The 26,288-nt window shown below is 35.2% G+C and overlaps 1 protein-coding gene across 2 annotated transcripts; it reads left to right on the top strand.

Annotated features, from left to right (window-relative positions):
• Positions 1 to 660: 660 nt before the first annotated feature.
• LOC123705636 (transcription initiation factor TFIID subunit 6-like) lies at positions 661 to 18,011 on the top strand. 2 transcript variants are annotated; one of them, XM_045654527.1, is made up of 12 exons: positions 661 to 994; positions 1,447 to 1,735; positions 2,128 to 2,279; positions 2,365 to 2,544; positions 2,696 to 2,865; positions 3,102 to 3,255; positions 3,585 to 3,757; positions 5,801 to 5,976; positions 8,023 to 8,132; positions 8,267 to 8,344; positions 8,878 to 8,985; positions 17,555 to 18,011. In XM_045654527.1, exons 1-12 carry the CDS (start codon positions 758 to 760, stop codon positions 17,648 to 17,650), a joined length of 1,923 nt encoding a protein of 640 aa, XP_045510483.1. In that variant the 5' UTR covers positions 661 to 757; the 3' UTR covers positions 17,651 to 18,011. The 2 variants fall into 2 exon arrangements, with proteins under 2 accessions (XP_045510483.1, XP_045510484.1); XM_045654528.1 differs by lacking the exon at positions 8,878 to 8,985.
• Positions 18,012 to 26,288: the final 8,277 nt, after the last annotated feature.

Raw genomic sequence — 26,288 nt, forward strand, 5'->3', positions numbered from 1 at the left:
GAATTTGGTCCCTGCGGCTTGCAAACACGCGTGCACTCCTTCTAAGCAGTTTTTGGACCCTGAAGGCTTCTAACCTGATAAGTTGCATAGCAGTAGCTATGGTGTTGACAGTAATGCAAAACTATTTGAACCACAGTAATTTCTTTTTTAGAAAATCGGTGACAAAACTGAACGTTCCGGGAAGGACAATTTTTTTGATTTTCTTTTTTATTTTTTTATATTTTATTTTTGTTATATAAGGTTATTATATTTTAACTATTATCACAGTAACTGATTATCCTGGACCAAATAAAACCTTAAAAGATGGTACCTTTCTAACAAAAAAGTTAAGAAATGATTTAATAAACGCGTAAGAGTAAGCAGGGGACAGCGTAAAATTACACATTTTTCAATGGTTATTTATAATTAACTTAACTTTATTTTAGATTATGTCATAGTTTTTGTTAAAAAAACAAAATATTGTATACGTTTCTTCACTTTGATAGCATATATAAATAATTCTGGCAACTACTTCATTATATAGAATTTAATTAATTCGAGGGACAGGTGAAAATCAGGGGGTATACATTTTTGTGAAAATGCCCACCTACTTGCTCTGTGGATGACAGATCTTGGCATTTTGCAAGCATTTTGTTGAATTGAAGTGTAGGTGTGGTGTAGGTATGGTCTGTTTAGAAAAGCAAATTGTTATAAACACAACACCTATTTGAAAATAATACTAGTATTTCATGGATTTCCTAAAAAACATTTAATTGAAATGGGTGATTCGGATTCCGGATACGGCTCTGCCGTTACTGTAGATTCTATAAAAGTTATTGCTGAAAGTGTGGGCATTGCAAATCTCGGTGATGATGCTGCAAAGGATTTAGCGGATGATGTTACATTTCGTCTCAAAGTAATCGTTCAAGATGCAATGAAGTTTATGCATCATTCCAAAAGACAAAAACTTTCAATTGCTGATATAGACCATACTTTAAAAATTAAAAATATTGAGGTAAATTTCTTTATGTTATTAGACATGTTATATTTCAAATTTAATTTAAAGGTAAACTTTTGGAGATCTAACCTATGTTAGTTATAAAATTTGTATTTGTCATTTGATGGTTTTCTAAAAATAATTTTGTAGGTATGTTAATGTGGTTTTTATTTTAAAATGTGCTTACTAAGCTAGAAGGTTTATTGGCCTATATTTAGCTCCTGTTGTCAGAAACTACTGAAATTAATACAGTTGTCAATATTTATATTTTTTGATAATATGATATGAGTGGTATGAAGCAGGGCTCTATTTGTTAAAGAAGTAAAAAATTATACAAATATGTTTTTGTGTTAGTTTTACATTGTATATTGACACTAAGAATTGTTATTATAAAAGTAAATATCTTTATAAAAACAGTTAAATTGGTCCAAATGTCAGGGTACTAGTACAACTATTTTTCTATTTTACAGCCACAATATGGATTTATACAACCAGATTCACTACCATTTAGATTTGCGACAGGAGGTGGAAGGGAACTTCATTTTATTGAAGAGAAGGAAATAGACTTATCTGAAATATTATCTGCACCTCCTCCTAAAATCCCTCTTGATGTTTCACTTAGAGCCCATTGGTTGAGTGTTGATGGGGTTCAACCAACTGTTCCCGAGAATCCACCTCCACTGTCTAAAGAAGCACAGAAGTTGGAGTCTGTCGACCCTATAACAAAATTAAGCAAACCTGCCAATAAAGATTCTGCAGGTACTGTAATACTCCATATGGTATAGAGTTAGGTTTAGAATGTACATAGGTTACTAGCACTCTGGGAGAGACTTTTTGAAATGTGGTTATTCATCCACAAATTAATTCAGTTGTCTGTTTAAGCTCAAAATAGATTAATGATAGGTACTATCTTAATTTGATGTCTAATATTGTGTGTGTGCATATAATTACTAATGTGCCACTTTTGAAGATTGAATGTTGTGTTTGTAACCTACCAACAACTTTTTTTGACTTATTATTAATGCCCAATAGATAGATATACATATTATATCATTGTAATTCAATTTATGATCTTTGGAAATGTAGTTTTGTACATATTTTTGTGTTGTATCAAATACAACAATATTTTAACTGTTTTTATTTTTGAATAGGTAAACCAGTATGTGGTAAAGCTGCTAGATTGAAGGCTTCTGAATCAGTACATGTTAAACAGCTTGCAACCCATGAGTTGAGTGTGGAACAACAGTTGTACTATAAAGAGATAACTGAAGCTTGTGTTGGCAGTGATGAAGGAAGGCGTGCTGTAAGTTTTATCAACCTATGTTTTCATTTTGGTTATACTTTGTAGTTTAAGTATCACATTGTAAAGTGTCACTTATCAATTTTAGGAAGCTCTGCAATCTCTTGCTTGTGACCCTGGTCTTCACGAAATGTTACCAAGGATGTGCACCTTCATTTCTGAAGGTGTTAAAGTTAATGTTGTGCAAAACAACCTTGCTCTTCTCATATACTTGATGCGGATGGTTAAGGCATTACTGGACAATCAATCTCTATATCTTGAGAAATATGTAAGTAGTTTGTTTTAAAATTTTATTATTATAAGGAAGAAAACATTTTTGTTCCTATATAATGTTAAGTTACACATTTTTGAGTTGCTTTATTAAAGGATTTTTCTGTATTATCCTATATTATGTTACCTAAAATTTTTATTTATTTCAGTTGCATGAATTAATACCATCAGTATCAACATGCATAGTTTCCCGGCAGCTATGTATGAGGCCGGAAGTAGATAATCATTGGGCATTAAGGGACTTTGCTGCCCGGCTCATGGCACAGATTTGTAAAACATTTAATACTTCCACAAACAATTTACAAACAAGAGTAACAAGGTAATTTAATGTACATTATTGAGATACAATTTTATTCTGTTTAAAACTATTATTTTCTTACTAAATAACATTAGAATCGTGAGAATTTCAATTTTATTATACATTTTTAAAGGAAAACATTTTATTGGTGATTATATGATCAGACCATTAAGAAGCACACACGCATGTCTTTATTTCTTAAAGTCTGTTATTATGGTGTCCAAAAATACTATTTTTATTTAATAATTTACTTTCAGGTTGTTCTCTAGGGCATTACAATGTCCATCTCAAACAAATAGTGAGTCAGGTCCATCTATGGTAACCACTATGAAAGAATCTGAGAAAACACCACTTGCATCTCTGTATGGTGCAGTACAGGGCTTAGCCGAATTGGGCCCTGAAGTTGTTAAGGTATATACAATATTATATATACTGAAAGTATTAAAAAAAACTGTTATATTCGATGTTTTTGTAATATATTATATTAACAGGCAGATGAGATGTTATACTCATATTTGAAAAACGATTGTAAAAATTGTTGGAGAGAGAAAACGATTGGTTTCATCAGCATAATAAATAGTTTATAAATAGTTTGTAATCCTGTAAATGTGATCTTGAAAAACTTAAAAATATCAAAAATTTTTTTTTTTTTGGTGGATGTCTGATATGATGTATTTATTATGAATTTAAAATGTTTGTTTCGTTAGTCGTTTTGCGAATAAATGGTATGTATGGTGAAGGTGTTCATCCTGCCGCGCGTGCGTTGGCTGGGCGAGCGCGTGGAGGGCGCGCTGAGCGGCATCGGCGGCGCGGACCGGCTCGCCGCCGGCAACCTCAAGCACCAGCTGCTCAAGGTGCTCGCGCCCGTCGTGCGCCAGCTGCGGCAGCCGCCCGACCTGCCCGATGACTACAAGTTAGTATATTAACTTTTGTTTCAGAAATGGGATGGCAATACTTGACATTCTCCTCCCCCATTTTTGAAAGAAGGTCTAAGGAAAGCCTCTTCTCCATACACTTTTTCAGGCCACATAAATAATGTAGTGATTTAAAGCAATATAGCCCCAGCTGCGTCTAGCCAACAGTTATGTTGATAAAATAAAAAGGAATGAGCTCTAGTGTATAAGAATTTATTATACAAATACAAATACAAAAAATACAAAAATCTTTATTATTACATAAACATTTGGTAGATAATACAATGCACTAATCTCCACACTAGGATTCCCTGTGTTGTGGAGAATAGTCTCTTCCAGCTTACGTCTATTTACACAGTTTATACAGAGGTAAATTCTTAACTACGAAAATACATACAATATGCTAGTTGAATAAAATAATATAAAATAATTATAAAGTGTGAAGTCCCATGTCCCTCAGTGGGGTAAGGGGCAGATGCATCTGTTTCACTGATCGATTTTCTTTAGGGATAAGTAAGCCCTCTGATCAGCCCTCTGTGTCCTGCCAAACCGAGACATTTTTTTTCTTCGACTCCACCGGGAATCGAACACAGAACCCCTCGTTGCTACGCTCACGCGTCAACCACTGTACCAAGGAGGCGGTCAGGAATTTACAGTAATCCAAAAGTAATAATGCGCATAGAAATCTTCGTCACTGTTCGGCAACTGTCATATTCTCGGAGAGTCCGAAGATGATATCTATATAGAGCGGTTAAATGCATTTTCTTCATGCATAATTTAGTCAAATTATATGTTTTGTGCTAAAAGAGATTAATATGTATTTGTAGGTAAGTAACGATTTTGTTTCGATAATTCCTTGTAAGTAAATAGCGAGTATAACCCCACGATTGCGAATATATTATCTTTGTTGGATTGATTTACTTGGAAAAATTTATAGTAGGTACTTTTAAAGTGTCTTACTGAAGCTGGTGTAATGATGGAAGAAAAGAAGGTTAAAATAATACAAAATTTATATTGTACTAGCTTTCCGCCTGCGGCTTCGCCCGCGTTTTCAAAGAAAAACCCGCATAGTTCCCGTTCCCGTGGGATTTCTGGGATAAAACAAAGCCTATGTTACTCGTGGATAATGTAGCTTTCGAATGGTGAAAGAATTTTTAAAATCAGTCCAGTAGTTTATGAGCCTATTCATCCCAATCAAACAAACAAACAAAGTTTTTCTCTTTATAATATTAGTGTAGATAAAGTATGGTTTTCAAACACAGGTTTATATTTAAACCATATATGTAAATCTTATCATTAAAATCTCAGTTCAAAAGTATTTACAGTACTGATCATTCTTCAATATTATGACAATTACAAAAAAAAATAAAAACAATCAAAATCAGGGATTATCTTTATTTCTGACATTTTAGATACATCGGAACTCTTCTTCATTTTCACTTTCCCTACTGCCATCACCTGTGTAAATCATTTCATCGATTAATTCAATTCACCTTTAAAAATAAAACCAAGAAGGGTACGTAATATCAGCTCTATATAATTCCACACAGAGAAAACACGTGCAGTCACCACCAATATTTAAAGACAACTGACGGATTTTTGAGTTTTTTGACTGACAGGCTACCGTCACCTACCGCCCGATTTGTTTTTGATTGTGTATGACCATGAATTGACTTCTATTTCTTTTGTACAAGGTGTAAAATGCAAGTTCGTTGTTTAGGGCTCTTACGATTCAATGATTCGAATGTCTTCGGAAATACGACAATTAGCGAAGATTTGCATGTGCATTATTAATTTTGGATTACTGTACTATGGTAATTTAAAAAAAATTCTAATTTTTTTTTAAATTCATTATTGCACACTCAGAAGAAAAAGAGATACATAAAGAATATATTATAATAATAGAAACAGTACAAAAGGTGATCTTATCGCTGGGTAACGATCTCTTCCAGGCTACCGTATGTATTGCGTAAGGAAATAATTTGAAAGGTAAAAAAATAAGGAATTAACTACGATAGTCAGACTTTTCGTTTTTCACCCAGGCGTGACTACGGCTACCTGGGGCCCAGCCTGCAGCAGATGGTGGGCAAGCTGCGCGCGTCGCCGTCGGCGAGCGGCGGCGGCGGCGCGGTGGCCGTGGTGACGTGCACGCCGCCGCTCGTGCCCGCCGCGCCCGCGCCCGCGCCCTCCGCCTCGCACCAAGCCACCAAGACTGTTGGTACGTGCTATCCTACTTCCTACTTCACTACATAGTATACGGCGGCGCGGTGGCCGTGGTGACGTGCACGCCGCCGCTCGTGCCCGCCGCGCCCGCGCCCGCGCCCTCCGCCTCGCACCAAGCCACCAAGACTGTTGGTACGTGCTATCCTACTTCCTACTTCACTACATAGTATACGGCGGCGCGGTGGCCGTGGTGACGTGCACGCCGCCGCTCGTGCCCGCCGCGCCCGCGCCCGCGCCCTCCGCCTCGCACCAAGCCACCAAGACTGTTGGTACGTGCTATCCTACTTCCTACTTCACTACATAGTATACGGCGGCGCGGTGGCCGTGGTGACGTGCACGCCGCCGCTCGTGCCCGCCGCGCCCGCGCCCGCGCCCTCCGCCTCGCACCAAGCCACCAAGACTGTTGGTACGTGCTATCCTACTTCCTACTTCACTACATAGTATACGGCGGCGCGGTGGCCGTGGTGACGTGCACGCCGCCGCTCGTGCCCGCCGCGCCCGCGCCCGCGCCCTCCGCCTCGCACCAAGCCACCAAGACTGTTGGTACGTGCTATCCTACTTCCTACTTCACTACATAGTATACGGCGGCGCGGTGGCCGTGGTGACGTGCACGCCGCCGCTCGTGCCCGCCGCGCCCGCGCCCGCGCCCTCCGCCTCGCACCAAGCCACCAAGACTGTTGGTACGTGCTATCCTACTTCCTACTTCACTACATAGTATACGGCGGCGCGGTGGCCGTGGTGACGTGCACGCCGCCGCTCGTGCCCGCCGCGCCCGCGCCCGCGCCCTCCGCCTCGCACCAAGCCACCAAGACTGTTGGTACGTGCTATCCTACTTCCTACTTCACTACATAGTATACGGCGGCGCGGTGGCCGTGGTGACGTGCACGCCGCCGCTCGTGCCCGCCGCGCCCGCGCCCGCGCCCTCCGCCTCGCACCAAGCCACCAAGACTGTTGGTACGTGCTATCCTACTTCCTACTTCACTACATAGTATACGGCGGCGCGGTGGCCGTGGTGACGTGCACGCCGCCGCTCGTGCCCGCCGCGCCCGCGCCCGCGCCCTCCGCCTCGCACCAAGCCACCAAGACTGTTGGTACGTGCTATCCTACTTCCTACTTCACTACATAGTATAAAACAAAGTCGCTTTCTCTGTCCCTATTTCCCTATGTCCCTTTGTATGCTTAAATCTTTAAAACTACGCAACGGATTTTGATGCGGTTTTTTTAATAGATAGAGTGATTCAAGAGGAAGGTTTTAGTATATAATTTATTAAGTTTTAGATAAAGCGGGCGAAGCCGCGGGCGGTTACCTAGTAATATTATAAATGCAAAAGTTTGTGAGAATGTGTATGTGTGTGCTTGTTACTCTTTCAAATACTACTACTGTATTTACTTACTTTAGGACACATATTATAGGGTAACTTGGATTAACACATAGGATAGGTTTTATCCCGGAAATACCACGGGAACGGGAACTATGCGGGTTTTTCTTTGAAAACGCGGGCGAAGCCGCGGGCGGAAAGCTAGTAAAGTATAAAAGCTAATGTCACATTCGCTTTTACAAAAAATGTAATGTCATTGGTTCAAACTCATGCCACATTTCTTAATGATCAAGAGAATACCTATTGTATATGCTCTATATTTTAAAAGTCTGCTTCACATAAGCGTAGGCATTGTTTCCTTCGTACAATTATTGAGCGTGATTTTTGCTTAGATGTGAATTCATAATTGTATGTCAAGTAATGTACTTGATACTAATAACGTGTATGCCGCTATTCAAAGTGGTATGAAAGAATTAGGTAAGAGTCAGCCGCGATATAATATTCGCAAAGTATGTATTCAGAAATGTGCGTGATCCCTTACCGTGCATGACGCTCAGCAGTGACCCGGACTAAGTATAATTATTATAAGACGGTTGTCACAAAGCTGTTAAGTTTGTTGAAATGGTTTTTTATCGGCCTTATGCAGAGCTTCCTATTGTGCTATAGACAATAGCATCTTCTTTGTGTATGTGAATATAATTTAAATTTTTTTCTTCATCTAGATTCCTTGGCGACTCGTAATGTGATAAGTTCCAATACGCCGCAGTCGCCAGCGCCGTCCACGCCACCACCGCAGAAGTTTGTCATTGTTTCACAGCAAAAACCACAGCAGGTGAATAATTTATATTTAATTTAAAGAAAAAAAAATATTTTCTATCTATCTACAGGCTTCTGAAACTACTTTTCAAAAAAATCAAAAAAGCTTAAATTTTTTTTTCTATATATTTGCATTTTGTTCCAAAACAGACGCAACCCGCTAGCGGTGCGAGCCATATTGTGGTACATAGTTCGCAGCCGACAATTGTTCGTAGCCAAAACGTTCAGGTGAGCAAATTTATATGTATCTACGATTTTGTAATTTGTAATGCACTGTGTGTAACAAAAGCTTTTGCCTATGTACGTGTCTGACCGTTTCGTCGGATATAGAATATCTTTTATTATTTTATGGTCTTCTTTAATATAATAAATTTTATTTTATAAAGCAAGCATAAATGTAATTTGAATGAATTTATCAATCAATTTTAATATATATTTTATTTAAAATATTATAAACATAATATTGTGAATGATGCATGCAGATTGCAGAGTGAACGCGAAGGATATGACGTAACGATCTTTCAATAGGTTATGAGAAGCATAGAACAAGCATGATTTATACCGCCTATTAAATTCACCTTCTATAAATTGAATGAACCGTTCGATGTGTGTCAAGTGAACGAACCACGAATGTCGCTTAGGAATGCCACACATTGAAGTGACCGCCGTTTGTTAATTAAGCCGCCGATAAGTTGGGATCGTCGAACACGTTAGGAAGTAATGTGATCGAAGTAGATGTAGAGGGTGCATGTCTTGTTTAGTCGGTGGTGGTGACGAGCGGGCCGGCCGGCAACCAGCAGCCGCAGAAGGTGGTGGTGGTGGGCATGCCGCCGCAGCAGCCCGCCGCCGCCGTGGGGGGCGTCAGCCAGGTATAGCTCTGTTTTAAAGATAATGTAAAGAACACAAGTGATAACTGCGTTAAAAACAACCGACTTCAAACTTGCACTCGCAACATTTACAAATACAGACAAAAATGCTTATAAAATAAAAACTACTGGGCCTATCCGAATAAAATTTTTATGGGACCAATTCAAAGAATCACGTAAATCGATTCAGAAACCTCGGAGTAATCGGTGTACATACATAAAAAAAAAACATACCGGCCGAATTGATAACCTCCTCTGAAGTATGGATAGAGGCTTGGAGTTCAAATGAAACAACCGTTCGGTTATAAGGTGTATTCAAGACTGACTTACAAATAGGTGCACACAATATAACATAATAAAACATTAAGCTACATATACTTCATATAATTCATTTAGGTACTTCACCTTCGGGGGTGAAAGAAAAAAAAAAAAGAGACAAAAAAAATGTTTTTTCTACGTAAGAACCACTTTGTTCTATCCTTATGTACTATATTTATCTTATTCTAAGTAACATACTTTTTTGTTCTATCCTTATGTACTATATCTAATTTTCCTTTCTTTTCAATCTTAACATTTACTCCCATATCTTTTACAACTTTATAAGGTCCATCATAATCACAGTCAAGTTTACGAGAGTTTTCTTTTTTAACTAAAATTAAATCATTTTCATTATAAGATACAGGATTACATTTTAAATCATAATAATCTTTTCTTTTTTCCTTACATTCTATTAAATTCTTTCTTGCATCTCGTAATGCAATTTGCAATTTATATCTTAAATCTAAACAATAATCATCAGCATTATAAAGAGGATCTACATTTTTATCTAAATTATTTGGTAAACGACATTGTCTACCGAAAACAAGTTCAAAAGGTGTGTATTTAGTTTGCGTGTTAACACAAGTATTATAACTAAAACACCAAAATGGTAGCCAATGTGACCAAGAATAACTACTATTCGTACAATAAGTTCTTAAAAATACACTTAAATGCTTATGAGCTATTTCGAGAGAACCAATTGATTGATGGTGGTACGCTGTCGATGTCAGTTTTTCTATCTTTAATAAACTACACACTTGTTCCATAACCTGGGAAACAAATTCCGTACCCCTATCTGTAGCTATAGATTTGGGAACACCGAATCTAAGTATAAAATTACTTACTAAAGCATGAGCTACAGTCACTGCTTCTTTGTTAGGTAGAGGATATGCCTCTATATACTTGGTTAACTCACATTGGAGAGTTAAAATATAACAATTACCTAACTCATCTCTATCTAAGGGACCAACTAGGTCAAGAAAAATTTTCTCGAACGCTGTCTTTGCTGTTGTAGTAATACTTAACGGCTGTTTAGTATACTTACTTTGCTTCATTTTTTGACACATTGCGCACTTACTTACATATTTACGAATATCTAAATCAAGTCCTGGCCAGTAATATTTTCTTTTTATGTTATTCGCCATTCTAGTCATTCCAGCGTGTCCACTTGTGGGCAACAAATGATAGTCATTTAGTATGAATTGCTTTACCTTATCATCAAAAATTCTTTCAACTCCTTTTAAAATACATATACGGGGCCCGTTCCATTTTTTTAAAGATTTTATCTCACTACATATTCCTTTTATAAATTCTTCATTTTTATCATCTTTTACTATGCATAGTTCTTTTACTTTTATCCTTTCGCAAAAATCTTTAAGCTTAGTTGCAAATTCGGCTCGCGAGAATTGCAATCTAAAGCTTAAATCAACAAATAATACCATTTTATTCTCGACATACACAAAATAATCTTTCTCTTCTATCTTTATGTTTTCTTTCTTAATTTTTTTTATAATATCTCCTTCCACTAGCTTCATCTCTATAGAATCACTCGGCTGTCTTAATAATTCCACAACTCGTGGTTGATCAGGCCACGCGTCAGGGTCTTTATTAAGCGCACTTTGTTCTTTCACACTATTCTCTTCCATCCTTCTCTTTTGTGCTCTAGTTGTTACTGCTAAAACCTGTTCAGTCACACTCTTTAATTCATCTGATGTTATAACCACTCTTGACAATGCATCTGCGATAACATTGTCTTTGCCTCTTACATACACTATTTTAAAATCATATTCCTCAAGTATTAACCGATATTTTATTAGTCTACTAGATGGGTCTCTGACACCAAATAAATAAATTAATGGTTTGTGGTCTGTCATAATTGTGAATTTTCTACCAAAGAGATAGGGCCTAAAATACTTTACTGCCCAAACTAAAGCGGTTAATTCTTTCTGAATAACGGGATAATTCTTTTCGGCTTTATTTAACGGTCTACTCGCATATGCTACTGGTTTCATATTCCCATTGCATAATACGGCTCCCACAGCCATATCAGACGCATCGGTTTGTAAAATGAATTCGTTTGAGTCAGAAAAATCAGGGTATTGTAATATCATTAGTGAAGTTTTCAAATAATCGAACGCATTTTGACACTCAGAATTCCAAACAAAAGTTTCATCTTTTCTTAATAAGCGATTTAAAGGTATGACAATAGTCGCAAAATTTGGTACAAATTTCCTATAATAATTACAGAAAGCAACAAACCGTCTAACTTCATCTGCATTTTGTGGGACTGGATATTTTTCTAAAATTTTTGTCTTTTCAGGGTCAGGAGACACTCCTTCTGCTGAGACTAAATGACCTAAATATAATATTTCTTTTTTGAGGAATTGACACTTAGCTGGGTTTAATTTTAAATTTACCTTTCTTAGTCTTTCAAATACATCTATCAAATTTTGATTATGCATTGTCAGCGATCGTCCAAATATAATCAGATCATCTAAATAAATAAAACACTTCTCAAAAGCTAAACCTGACATCGCTATCGACATAACTCTACTAAACGCACTACATGAAGTTTTAAGTCCCATCGGCAATCGTTTTAATTGGTAATGTCCTGTATTCGTTGAAAATGCCGTGTACTTTCTGCTCTCAGAATTTAATTTCACCTGATAATAGCCTTGCTGTAAATCTAAATGAGTAAAATATATTGAACCTGACAAAGAATCCAGTATATCAGTAATGTTAGGCAATGGAAATTTATCATCGACAATATTTTCATTAAGTTTCCTAAAATCAATTACCAAACGCCACTTTTTAGTGCCGTCAGATTTTTTTGGAACTAGCAAAATAGGACTAGACCATTCACTAGTGGATTCTTCGATTATATCATTCTGAAGCATTTTGTTTATTTGATTTTTTACTTCAGGTTTTAAGGATTGAGGCAGTCTATACGGTTTAGTATATAAATAGGATTAATGTTGTTTTTTAATTTTATCGAGTGTTCACAGACATTGGTAGTTTCTAATTTATCTCCTGGTAAGAAGAAAATGTCAGGATATTTGGTACATATTTTTTCAATTGACTCCCTCTCTTCCTTATTCAAATTTTGTAAATTAATTAAAGACAACAAAGTACTGGCTCTATTATGATTACTTTCACACGAACTAAATTTTAAAATGTTATAGTCATTTAGCGATTCAACATCTAATTCTAAATTGTCTAATCTAACCTCTTCTTCTCCCGTATTTAAAATCTTAATAGGGATTCTTTTATTTTTAGGTCGAGCAATAGCTCCAGCTAAAAACACATCTTTCTTAATCTCTTTCGCACTAACAAAACAATCACCTTCCATATCCTTGTTTAAATAAACATAATGAATAGTTTCACTTCGAGGAGGTATTACTAAAGAGTTACTGTATTCGACTTTGTTGTGAATTGGTAATGTACAAAATTTATCTTCTACTTGCAACGTCAACAAATTTTTCCCTAAATCTATGTTTGCATTATATTTAGTCATAAAATCAATTCCCAGTATACCATCAACTGCAATAGGTAAGTTTTTAAAAACGTAAAAATTATTTTGAAATCTATTTCTTTTAATGTCATGTATCTCTAAATGTACATAGCCAGGTGATTTAATTTTTCCACCAATTCCATTCACTTCTAACTGATTATAAAAGATTTGACACCCCTTTGGTAACACCTCTTCTCTAATAACAGATATGGACGCTCCAGTATCCAATAATAAAACATATTTTTGTGCATTCCTATAAAAATTTACGAATTTGGCTGAGCTTTTACATTCAAAAATAAAATTATTCATCACGAAAAAACTGGTTCATGCTTTCTTTAGATTTACTTTGTTCCGAATTGCAAGAAGCCTGAGAATTGGCATTTTGGGGGATGGTAAACAAATTCCCACGGTTATTTACTCCCCGCCTGGCATATCCACGGCGGTTATAATGACCTCTACCGCGTGGAGTATATTGAAAAGGCCTCGAATACCTTTGATATCTGGGCGTGTTGCTTCGATAATTATTATTATAATTATTTTGATATTTACCCCAGTTGCTATTATAAGTGTAATGCCCTTGACCACGGGGTTGGCCTCTGCCCTGTCCCCGAAAATACGAACGATTATTATAGTACGTACCTCTTGTAGAAGTCATCTTCATTACCTCGGCTGGCCTGGATGTAGACGATCTAGACTCGTCCTTCGCAGCCTGGATTGCATCCTTCAGCGATGAGTAGTTTCGCGCTGTAATGATAGTACTGACCTTCTCGTTTTTCAAGCCATCTGCAAATTTTTTTACAACCATTTTTTCATTAATCGGTTTCAACACGTTCATTTTAGTTACGTCACCATCAGCCTGTGCAATATTTAAATCAGTTAAAAGTTTTTCAAGTTGTGTACCGTATTCGTCGATAGACTTAAAACCTTGGTTCAAGGATTGTATCTGATCCTGTATAGCAGTAAAAGATTTTGTAGTCAGTAATTTCCTACGAAAATCCTGTAACATATCCGTAACAGTCATATAATCACTGTTCACCCGTAGCTTAGCATTTTCAGATAATCTACCTTTTAAAATAAATTTAATTAATAAGGACTGACCCGCACTATTTAGCATGTCAGCATACATCTCCACAGCATCAATCAATTGTTTCGTTGTATTTTCCTTATCGTCTAAAACTGGTATTAAACCACATGCAGTTTTTAATTCAAATTCCATTTTGAACAATTTTTATCAAAAATATTTATATCTACTTATATATACCCTTTATAAGATATCAATAATTTCTTTTAATTTATCATAATTTTGAAGTATTAAATCGGCCATAACAAACTAACATCTTACCTTAAAGTTAAAGATACAAACTAAATAGACTCAATACAAACCAAGTAGTATCATATTTCATTCACTTAAAATTAATTCTATCTAATTCGAAGCACAGTTACATACGCTACGATAGCATTCTGCTGACGCTTCATAGCGTATCGCATGTCGACTGGACTTCCACGAACTGTTTATTACATTTTTAAACACGATTAATTTAAAATATATTTTATAGGTCCAATGTTCTTTTGTTTTAAAATTTATTTATTATAGATTAATTATATTTTTACTTTTAACTGCACTATTTTTCACACTTAAACCTCATAGATCACAATTTCACACCACGACGCAAACCGCACCATATTTTAGATTACACAGGTATATATTTGGGGGAAAGGGGGCACCCACTTTAAACTGCTGCTTCTCACGTTCAGGATCACGCCTTCCTGCTGCTGACACCCGCAGACGCATTCTTCTCACCTTTTATGGCCAATTTTGATTTCCTTATGTTCTCTTTTATCTCTCGTTTTCATTTTGGTTTTTCGATGCTAATTTATTTGCGAAATACTATTTCGCGTTTTGGACGTTGTCGTCATAATAATCATTTTGATTAAAACTAATGCCACAAGGCACACTGGCATGCGGCTACTCTCGCCCTTTTTCACCCTCTCACAAGTCTCTCGCCCTCACTTTTCGCCCGGTGTCCGGCGTCGCGCTATCATTTTTCTAGGAACTGGCAGGGTCGCCATGAAGTATGGATAGAGGCTTGGAGTTCAAATGAAACAACCGTTCGGTTATAAGGTGTATTCAAGACTGACTTACAAATAGGTGCACACAATATAACATAATAAAACATTAAGCTACATATACTTCATATAATTCATTTAGGTACTTCACCTCCTTTTTTTTGAAGTCGGTTAAAAATATTATTGTGCTTACCCGAGGCTCTGAAGAACACGCGCGCACACACACACACACACACACACATGACACATACGTATACACAAGTGTGTATAATATACGCAAACATGCATCCACACATATACGTAAACACGCACGTACGTCAGAGATATCAAATACGGGCTCGCATGCAAAACATAATTTTATACAAACACAAAATATTTTTATGTAAATTCCGAACACTTTAAACTATACTTTTTTTTTAAATTTTGTACATGTGTCAGTCAAAACAAGACAAAACAATGATTACACTATTCATACTACTACATAATATAACAAAAGAATATATTATAATATAGGACAAGGAATAAACAAGAAGAACTAGAAAAGTATACAATTAAATAAATAATTTTAGTATACGTTTAAATTGCAAGCCGTACAGACATATCTACAGAAAATCTACAAATCGAATCGAATCGAAATTTGCTAAATTCAATGTCTTGTTTTCGTTTCAAATACTCTGTACCAAGAAAGACAAAGTTACAAAGACAAAGATAGGAAGTTACAAAGAAGAGATAGGAGCTCTATTTGTCTCTTTTCATTTAGTTGGATCTGTATCGCCGTTGCTAACGCGATCAAGATATTTTAGGGACGGGGTTCATCTATCAGTGATTATGTCCGGGTAGGCGACCTAATTTAAAAAAAATATATCGAAGGCGACATGATTATCTAGGACTGTGATTGATGTTTGATGCAATACTACGCAATCTGATCTGTAATAATAATAGTTCAGGATACATCGCCCATTTTTGCAAGTGACTACGATCAAGCTGATTTTCCGTTTGTAGCTTTATTTTGATGAGACACCGAATAATTTCGTGTACGAAACTCTCGATTTTGGTAGCTAACAGAGATAACAAGGATAAAATTTTTTGATTTGATGGTTCTCAAATATTTATTACGCAATTTGTAGGACAATATGTCTGTTGAAATATATAAACATTAACTAAGTGAAAACAAAAAAAATCAGCTTGTTAGTAATCATTTATGATGGCCTCGTTATCGATACACTTTGGAAAGGGGGACTCTTTCAACCAACCATAGATTTTGTAGGACAAATATTTTTTCGAATAATTTAGGTAATTATCTTGAGATTGAACAAAAAAAAATTCAGTTAACGTAATAAATATTTGAGAACCATCAAATCAAAAAATTTTATCCTTGTTACCATAAAAATATATGGTATTTATGTATACGTTAGGTGATTTGCCTATTGCCCTATTTCATGCCGTAGTTGTGCGATGTGCTTAGATCATAGTATTGTTATGTATTTTTAAAAAGTTCGATATGGGGATTTCCAACAGGGGCGCGCAATCCCCATGGGTTTCGTCAGTCGATTGTCGCGGGTTGCGGATTGATACAGGGGCGTGCAACACGCGTTTCATTTGAATAAAAAATGATTTTTCATGCGGCAGAATATTCGTTGGCCAATGAAATTACCACGAGAAATATAGGTGGAAAAAACATTCAACAACATATTTTGAATGGTTCTCACGGGTATCAAAAATAGTTTTAGTTTAAACCTATAAATCGTGAATTAATTCTTTTTATTAATAAATATTTTGGTTGTAATATATTTGGGGATATTGAATTCAAAAATGAAAAAGAAACCTTGAAGTTACATCACACATGGGCAGAACCATCAACCAAGCCCCTATATTAGTGTCAAAATCGTCGATAAAGTAAAGGGGTGCATTCAATGAACTAACGTTTGTCGTCCCTTCCTAAATAATGAAATGTATGAGCGAAGACTAGTAAACCCTAATTCTATCCACCCTCTGATAGTGAATCTAGACTAAGACTAACAAATTGCCGCGAAACAAATATTGAGTAAAACTGTGCCCGCAACTTTGTTTGCATAGTAATTGCGGTTCTTACTTCGTACAAACACGCGGGTTGCTTTTATTAGTCGTTGTATTGAATTATAGTTACATATTAATTGCTTATTATTAACATGGTAGTGATAATTACCATGTTGAATTACACAAACAAATTCAAATGCTTCAGTTCCATAATCTTATTGTTAGTAAATATCGAATAAATTAACTTCTATGTATCCATCCTATTAAATGTAATTGCGCAAGACAGTAACGGAATTTCAGTTTTCAGTAAAACTCTACTAATCTATACTAATATTATATTCATATCCATATCATATCCATACTAATATTTTTCACTTTTCACATTTTCACTTCAAATGCGAAAGTAACTCTGTCTGTCTGTCTGTCTGTTACTCAATTACGCCTAAACTACTGAACCAATTTGCACGAAATTTGGTATAGAGATATTTTGATACCCGAGAAAGGACATAGGATAGGTTTTATCCCAGAAATCCTACGGGAACGGGTTTTTCTTTGAAAAGGCGGGCGAAGGCGCGGGTGAAAAGCTAGTTCCATATATATTTACAGATACATTACAGATTACAATTTCCTTGTATATAATCGTGTACATATTTTGCCCAGGCGCCAGTATCGGTGGTCGCGAAGCCGGTGTTCGCGCGCGGGTCGGGCGCCCCGCAGCCGCCGCCCGAACTCGACGACCTGTCGCACCTCGCCTGACAGCCGCGTGTGCTCACCATTATCAAACACCTCAAGAAGACCAGATGAAGATGCTATACGACTATCCTAAAGTGCACCCGAAGATTCGAATTCGATATTGTGTTAGTTCTGTTTTGAAGAAAAGATTATTGTGCTTACACATGCGATTATGTTGTAATTTATGAAAATTCTGTTTCAACGTTACATAATTTAAAAAAATACATTTTTACGTATTTCTCGCGTTATTGAAACCTGTAGCGATTCGCGGTGAAATGTTCACGATTTTAATATGTGTTTTCGCCAAAAATGTCATCACTGGCTTATCCAAGTGAGCCGCTATCAAAGGATAACATGAAGTACCTTTGTCAGAGCGGACTGACTCGTTAAGAACGCGAATAAAGTCAAATCACCAATCAACATTTAGTTGATACGTGTAATATTCAAGACCAAATATAAAAAATAAAATATATGTAAAACTTGATGATATTTTCGATTATACTGTCAGATCAAAAACATAAAATATTGAAATTGACTCGATAGAAAAAATTCACGAAGTTACCTCTAAATTTCACACTTTTACGTTTTTTACTTGACATGGTAATGCCTATTATGTTCTTTTTTTCATAAACAATTATATTGAAACATTTGTGAGAACTTTGTCCGACCACTTTTTTGTAATTACTTATAGTTTTGGTTTAATCACGATAAAACACTTTTGGCGCTTACTATATTTTTAATTACGCAAGAAATCATCTTGCATCGCACGTTCCGGGAGCTAAAAACATAATTCTATTTCATACATCAGACGCAGGCTGTGCAATCTTAGAACATTTTACCGTGCAACTGGGCGAAAGTAATGATACCAAATTGAAAGAGCACCGTCATCTAGTGACAAGTCCTACAGTGAATGCCTTTTTAATTTTGTTGTATTATAAAACCATGTATTTCCGGTTTGTAGATACAGATGGCGCTTGTTGCTGTTAGCCGACTAAGTTGAAAGTACGGTTTTAGTTCATTACAGCTGTAGTGACGAAGTGACCATTTTATTCTTGAATCATTATAATCCGTATGGTGGATGCTAAATGTTACCATTCAAAAAAAAAAAAAATTTTAGTAGTTTTATGTTATCATCATTGTATATATTTTGAGATATAGTTTAAACAAATAAATTATAAAAACTGCCATAATTTTAATTTAATTTAAAACAGTAAAAACTTGATCTAAATAATTAACAAAATTCGCGTCGTAGTAGTTATTTTGTACTTTTTACTTGCAGTAATGAAACAAGCTGTCAACAATCAATGGCGGTCTGTCTGTCGTTAGTGCCGGTTGTTTTTGTTGATAAATTCATCAATTTATAACCTAGTGCTTCTCCGAATCTCCGTAATTCTTCAAGTTGAGCCACTGCTCCTTGGGTTTACGTCGAGTGTTTTCATCAAACTAGTGCTTCTCCGTGAATTCGTTGAGTTGAGCCCTTGCTCCTCACGATTAGCGTCGAGTGTTTGTTCTAGTATTTTTCGAGATAGAGACTCTGAGACTATAGTGCTTCTAAGTGACATTACCATGTCTAGTAAACGTTGTTGTGTTCCTCAGTGTGTGGAAGTCGAAGGTACGTAACCAGACTGTTTCAAACCTGATACCAAACCAGTTCATACGCCCTGTCTTTGCACTGGTGCAATTTGAAAGTAAAACATGGCCTTTTGAAAGTAATGCGCGTACAGACAGGCTTATTTCAATACTCAATACATTTATTGCATTCCACAATGTGAACATGAGGTGTGGCCCTGACGAGCATAACAACCCACTGACCAAGGGCTCTTATAAATATTTGTTTCAAGCTCATGTATTATTATTTTTGCATTACATGAGCTTGAAACTTCTCTGGACGTCATTATTTTTTATTAAGAAAGGGGGTTTATTAAGAAAGTGGGGTATGTACATAGAAATATGCCTGCAACATAATATAATGAAAAGTACACAAATAGTCTCTATGCATTTAAACTGTCTTAAAGATAAATATAATGGAGAAGATGCTCTTAAAAATAATAATTGAAGTAATTCTATATCATAGGTCTGTCACAAGTTTTTTTTCTATAAATGTAATGCTTAAACTCCTTTTTTGCAGGCTCTTACAGAGTTCTTCATTGGTTTCCAAACCCTGATAAGGACATTGCTCGTTTCCGAACATGGGTTCATGCTATTGGAGGAGAAATTTTGAGTCTGAGCAATGAAAATATTTATAAACTTCGTCGAGTTTGTCATGCTCATTTCGAAGAGAAATATTGTTGCCGTTACAACAAAATTTCTAACATAGCTGTTCCAACATTACATATGCCAGGTTGGTAAACTATGTAGCTATATAATTGTCTATTAAATCTATAGTAGCTAAGTATATATTTTAGTAGCTATAGGCTTTTAATGTGTCATAATAATTATGGCACCTTATGTTATTGTCATAATATAACATTAAATTGAAAATAAATGTTGCATGTATTGTATCTAGTAAAACATTACTATAATTTAGAAAGTTTCATCAGAATTAACCTGTTCATTTCAGGAAATTTGAATTAGAATTTGGAATGGAAGATAATATTTATTACCCTTAGGATTTAGAGATATTATTCAGTTTGTTCTTGAATTAATTCAATGTGTTATTCAACATTATTTTTTACAACAGAGAGGTTGTTTCTTTCGTTTCTACACTTTGGTAGAAACAAAACGAGATTTTGAACTTATTAAAATTGTCTATATTATTTTTGCAGGACCTTTATCAAAATTTATCTGCACTGATAGAAAACCATTGAGGGAAGTTGAAAATTTACCTTCTACTTCAAAAGGTCAGTACCTACACCTAAACTTCACATAAAGGTGCTAACACAGCAGTTGTGTAATGAAAATGAAACATTCTATAATCTTATAGAATGTTTCATAACACTTGTTGTCTGAAAGTTTCAAGTTGTTTTGTGAGAAAATCTTCAAAAGTATGTAAATTGTAACAAAATATTGTCATGTTACACAATGTTTTATAACATTATAACTGATGTGTCAACACTTCAAGAAGATTTAAGGAGATAATGTTACTTAGCATGTCTATTTTACACTTGTAATTTGACCAGAACTGCTACAGTGACTGAAATAATGCTCAGCCAAAGTAATACTATGTATTCGTAAGTGCATATATTATTTTTGCATGTTTTGTTTTACTATAACCTCTACAACTTTTAACCCAGCTGGTAATAACTTGGTTTAAGCCCATGCTATCAGTTCCTGGCTACCTAGTTAGCCAAGCAAAAGCAATACATGCAAAAAAATATGTATTTCTTAGCCATACACTTCAATTTTGATTTAAAGTAACTATCTGAATAAGTTTTTCTATAAATTGGCATTTAAAGGATAAATGCCTGTTATATATATATCGGTCCCTACACACAAACTGACAGAAAAGTTGATGTTTACAGGAAAGCATTTTTAATTTTCAAACTGCTCTAAGAATTATTTTAAGAGCAGATATATATTTAATTTAATGCAAATTTATTTCATGCAACAGCAAGCAGCAACATAAAATTCATTTATAACAATTTTCCTATTGTGTTTGTTTCAGGACCACTATCACTTCAAGATTCCCAAAAACCATTAAAAGAAAATGAAGCACCAGCACCAGGTTGGTATCTAAATATAATCCAAATTTTTCTTACTATTTAGCTAATTGCAAATTTTAGGTTTTACTATACATATAACAGTTCAGCAGCAAAAACACATTATGCAAAAATATTATAAAAGTACATAATTATATAGTTTTAAAACTATAAACTTACTTAATTATAACTTTCGTTTTCCAGCTACTGTTGAACCTGATACAGTTGTTGAGAATCTTGAAATACAAGAATACAAATTGGAGGATAAATATGGTGAGTGGCCCTTACTTAAATTTTAAAGAAAAAAGAAATAGAAACCTAAAGATAGAGTACTATGTTCATTTCCACTGCCTTTATCTTTCACTCTACAACTCTTAATGGTTGAAGCCATGGGGCACAGCAGTGTTTATACATTTGATCTGCTGGACAGTACTTCTGTTTAAATAATTTCTTTAATATAATAATAGCTAAGGTAGCATGTTTTTAAAAGCTTAATTTTATTTGCAGGTCCAAACACTGCTAAAAAAGTAGTGACTCATAAGAAAATGACCAAAAATGAGCGATCCTTATACCAAAAATTGGTAAACATTAGGATTAAGTTATCGAAGTGTCGGAACAGAGCACAGAAACAATCCCTGCAATTAAAAGCAGCCAAAAATTTTATGAAGAATAGCAACTTTATAGCTACTATTAACAATATGCCAAGTGCTGCTAAACTTTTAACCATGTTGCAGTTTAGAGAGTCTAAAAAGAAAGAAAAAGGCAGAAGATTTTCTACTGAAGAAAAAATATTGGCTTTGGCAATGCTGAAGCAAAGCCCCAAAGGCTATCGATTTCTGCGAAGAATGTTGGTTTTGCCTTCACAGCAAATACTAAATACATTTTTGAACCAAGCCAATATAAAGCCTGGTATCAATAATAATATATTTGAACAGCTGAAAAAAAGAGCAAATAAAATGAAACCAGCAGACAGACTCTGCATACTAATGTTCGATGAAATGTCTCTGAAGCCTAATTTAACTTATAATGAGAGAAAAGATTTGGTGATAGGTTTTGTGAACAATGGACGCGAGACAAAACAAGAATTCGCAGACCATGCACAGGTTTTTATGATCAGGGGTCTGATAAGAAAGTATAAGCAACCTGTTGCTTATACATTTGCACAGGCGGCCACTAAAGGCCCAGAGCTGGCTTTACAAATCAAAACGATCATACAAAATCTACAAGAAACTGGGTTCAACGTAGTGGCTACAGTGTGTGACCAAGGCACTAATAATAGACATGCCTTAAATCTTCTTTTACATGAAAGCAGGGTACATATGCTGAGAAGTGGAAAAGAAGTCAGAGAAGAAACAAAAATAATTATAATTAATGATAAAAAAATTGTTCCACTGTATGATCCCCCGCATTTATTAAAAGGAATAAGGAACAACCTATTACAGAAAAATTTAAGGTATAAAACAGATAAAGAAAAGACGGCTAAGTGGGATCACATTATAAAACTACATCAAGAAAATCCTGCATATAAAGGAATACGATTAGTGCCTAAGTTAACTGATAGCCACGTTGATCCGACTAGGACGAAGATGAAAGTGAAATACGCCAGTCAAGTGTTCAGTAGATCTGTCTCTTCTACTATGGGATACCTTGCAGGTAAGATCAAGAGATGTTTTTTTTGTAATGGCCAACTAAACTTAGTGCAACAATATTAGATTAAATATCTGCCGGAATTTAAATATTTCCATTATATTTCAAAATATTGGTTATTGCAATTACCTGGGTTCAGTTACTCTTTAAATTAAAATGTAGGTTTAATGGTACACCACTATGCAAACACATATCCCAAAGCATACACATAACATGTACATTAGGTGCACAGACATTTTAAAGCATAAATGATCTAAATTCTAATATTGAATTGTTATTGTTTTACAGATAACGGAATCCTTCCAGACGAATGTAAGGAGACTGCAGATGTACTACTTTTTTTTGATAATCTTTTTGACTCTGTGAATGGCAGCTTTGTCAAAAATAGGTATGCAAAACCACTCCTAGGACCTGTAACACCCAATTCCAAACATCACGAATTTTGGAGAGAAGCAAAAAAAGTTTTAAAATCCATGAAATTTATCACAGATGAAAACAAAATTGCTAATGTACCTACCATTAATAATTGGGTATGGACACTGGAAGGCATAGAAACATTAGTTAAAATGTTAGCCATTGACTACAATGTTACATCTATATGGATGCGGCACCTAAACCAAGACCCAATCGAAAATTTCTTTGGGGCTATAAGAAGCCATGGGTGCCGTAACACAAATCCAACACCTGAAAGATTTCAATCAGCATTAACAACGTTATTAGTCAATAACCTATCCAGTGTCCATGCCCCTGGAGCAAATTGTGAAGAAGATCAATGCAATGCACTACATGCCCTCATCGTTACTAAAAATAAGGAACCTACGACTACTGGTGATATGTCTTTAGACATTGTTAACGAGATTACCCTTACACCTTTAGAGGAAAAAAGTCAGCCCCAAATAATGGGGCCTCTACAGTATGTATCGGGATATTTTTTAAAAAAGACGAAAAATAAAATATTTAGGTCTTGTGAGGTTTGTAAGGGTAATCTCTATAGTGAAATTGAAAATGATTTTATACAAAGAAAAGAATTTGCCAATCGTCGTTGGCTTTCCACCCCAAGCCCAGCATTTTTGGAATCAATATCCAACATGCAAGATATAATAAATACAATAATATCTACTAATTTAAAACAAAAATTTCTAAGGGAAAATATAAAAACGATAATTCTTTTATTTTTAGACTTTAATTTTATGACATGCTCTGAACACAAAGAAAAATTAATAGACTTTTTAATTAATTTAGTTAGTCGATTTTTTTTATTTACATATTGTAAAAATATAAATAAAATTTTAACGGGCAAAAAAAATATAGACAGCGATGAGGATGCAATGCAGTGCAAAGCACAAAAATATTTTAAAAGATGTTTTAAGAGGAAAATTTGACATTATTATAATAATGCATTGTACCAACAATGTAATGCAATTATTAGAATAATGTCAAAGGAGGGTGCTCAAAAAAAAATCAACTTTGGCAGAAACGAATTGTACTATAGATTAATAATAATATTGTGTAATAAAATAATAACCGGGTATGATCGTGATTCCTGGCAAACATATAAAAATTTCCAATTTTGTTATCCAGTTGTCCATAAAAAAAGTATTTCGTAGTAGTAGTATGTTCCCCTATTATTCAAAGAACTTTCCTAATTCCTTTTTTTTATTTTGAAGGGGTATACTTTTCTTAATAAACAGGTCAGAAAAAAGAAATTCAACATCGGTCCAGGCGTATTTGAGAAATGACCCAATGCCTCCAAAAAAAAAGGATATTTTTTAATAATGAGACCACCTGGAAAGTATACCCTTTCAGACAAAACGAATTTTCCTCATCAGTCCAGGCGTCTTTGAGAAATCGGGGAACATACTACTTTTAAAATAGACAACAAAATTGCATTTTTTTATGTTTGCCAGTAAGGATCACGATCGTAACCGGTTATTATTTTATCACACTACATTATTGTTAATTTGAAATACAACTCCTTTCTGCCGAAGCTGGGTTTTTTTTTCAATGATGCGTGAGCATTCTCCTTTCTGGTTATGTATTAGAAAATCTAATTTTATGGCTGGTTTTACAGTGTGCTGACGGTCTGCGTTGACAAGTCAATATGTATGGTAGCTTATGAAGCGCTTTAGTTAAAGCTATGGCACATGAACACTTGAACAGGTTGGCGAGTAGTAATGTAGATTTTGTAATGGTACGGATCTCCCTCGTATCAACCTCAAGTGAACTTACCAATTTTGAACACAACTCTTTGTTTTCCTTCGCTAGTGTGTAAACGGCCAGTATATGTAATAAAAAACATAATTAAGGTACCTTTCAAGCAAACGCATTACCATCTGTTCGCATCCCATGAGTTGCTTCAATTTCCGTATCATCGACAAAGTCCACTTGGAGTTAATTCAGTTGATATGAGGGGGATTTGTACTAGATCATCTCCATGGTCGAGATAACCACTCGCCATCCGGTGGCCTCTCCGACATACATGTATAGAGCTATGGCTTTGAATATTTGAGAATGACATCGATCGGTCGCCAGCGCTGAGCGTACTGGCTTGTCACTGTGGACCATCAGCATGACTCTAAAACCAGCCTAAATAGTCCAATCAACGGGGCTTAAGTTACCAAAACCCTCCCGCCTATGTAATTTGGCATTGATAAAATTAGGGGATATTATTACCATTTCTTTATTAGTTGTTAGTTATTTTTTAAGTTGTTTGTTACTGATTGTTGAAAAATCCTCACAGTGATTCGTATATAATTATACTTTCTGTATAATTATATACGAATGTACTACCTACTTAGTATAGTTATTTATATGAATCCAACTCTTTTAAATTGTAGACAATGAAATTCTAATTTCACTTTCACGCTGTAACTTCTACTGAACTATCAGTCTTATTTTATATAAAAGAGAATTATCAAGAATGCATTAATAATAAACAAAGCTATGTAATCAGGATATTAAAATACAATTAATAACAATAATTAGCAGACCTTATTGTTCAGTAAAAGTAATAACGCATAAATGAAATTTGGAAGTTTCTCTGAAATCGAAAAATTGTGAGATTCCTTTCGAAATGATACATTCGTACATAATTTAAACAGAACGTGTTTCAGTGTGATCTTTTTTTACTACTAACTTCTTGTAATCTGCACCTAATTTCATCATAAATGCTAAATTTCAAAGGTGGGAGAATTTTTCGGAGTCTTAATTAATATTCTATGATGAGTTGACATAGGACGCTAGTATTCGTCCCATGTCAACTTATCATTCTAAGTTAAGTTGGCAAGATAAAACATAAGATTAATGTATGACCAAAATTGTATCCAAAATTTTTAATTAGTTTTAATCATGTAACTGTTTGTGGTGAGAAATAAACT

This window comes from Colias croceus, chromosome 2 (assembly GCF_905220415.1).
Source record: "Colias croceus chromosome 2, ilColCroc2.1".
NCBI classification, from domain to species: domain Eukaryota; kingdom Metazoa; phylum Arthropoda; class Insecta; order Lepidoptera; family Pieridae; genus Colias; species Colias croceus.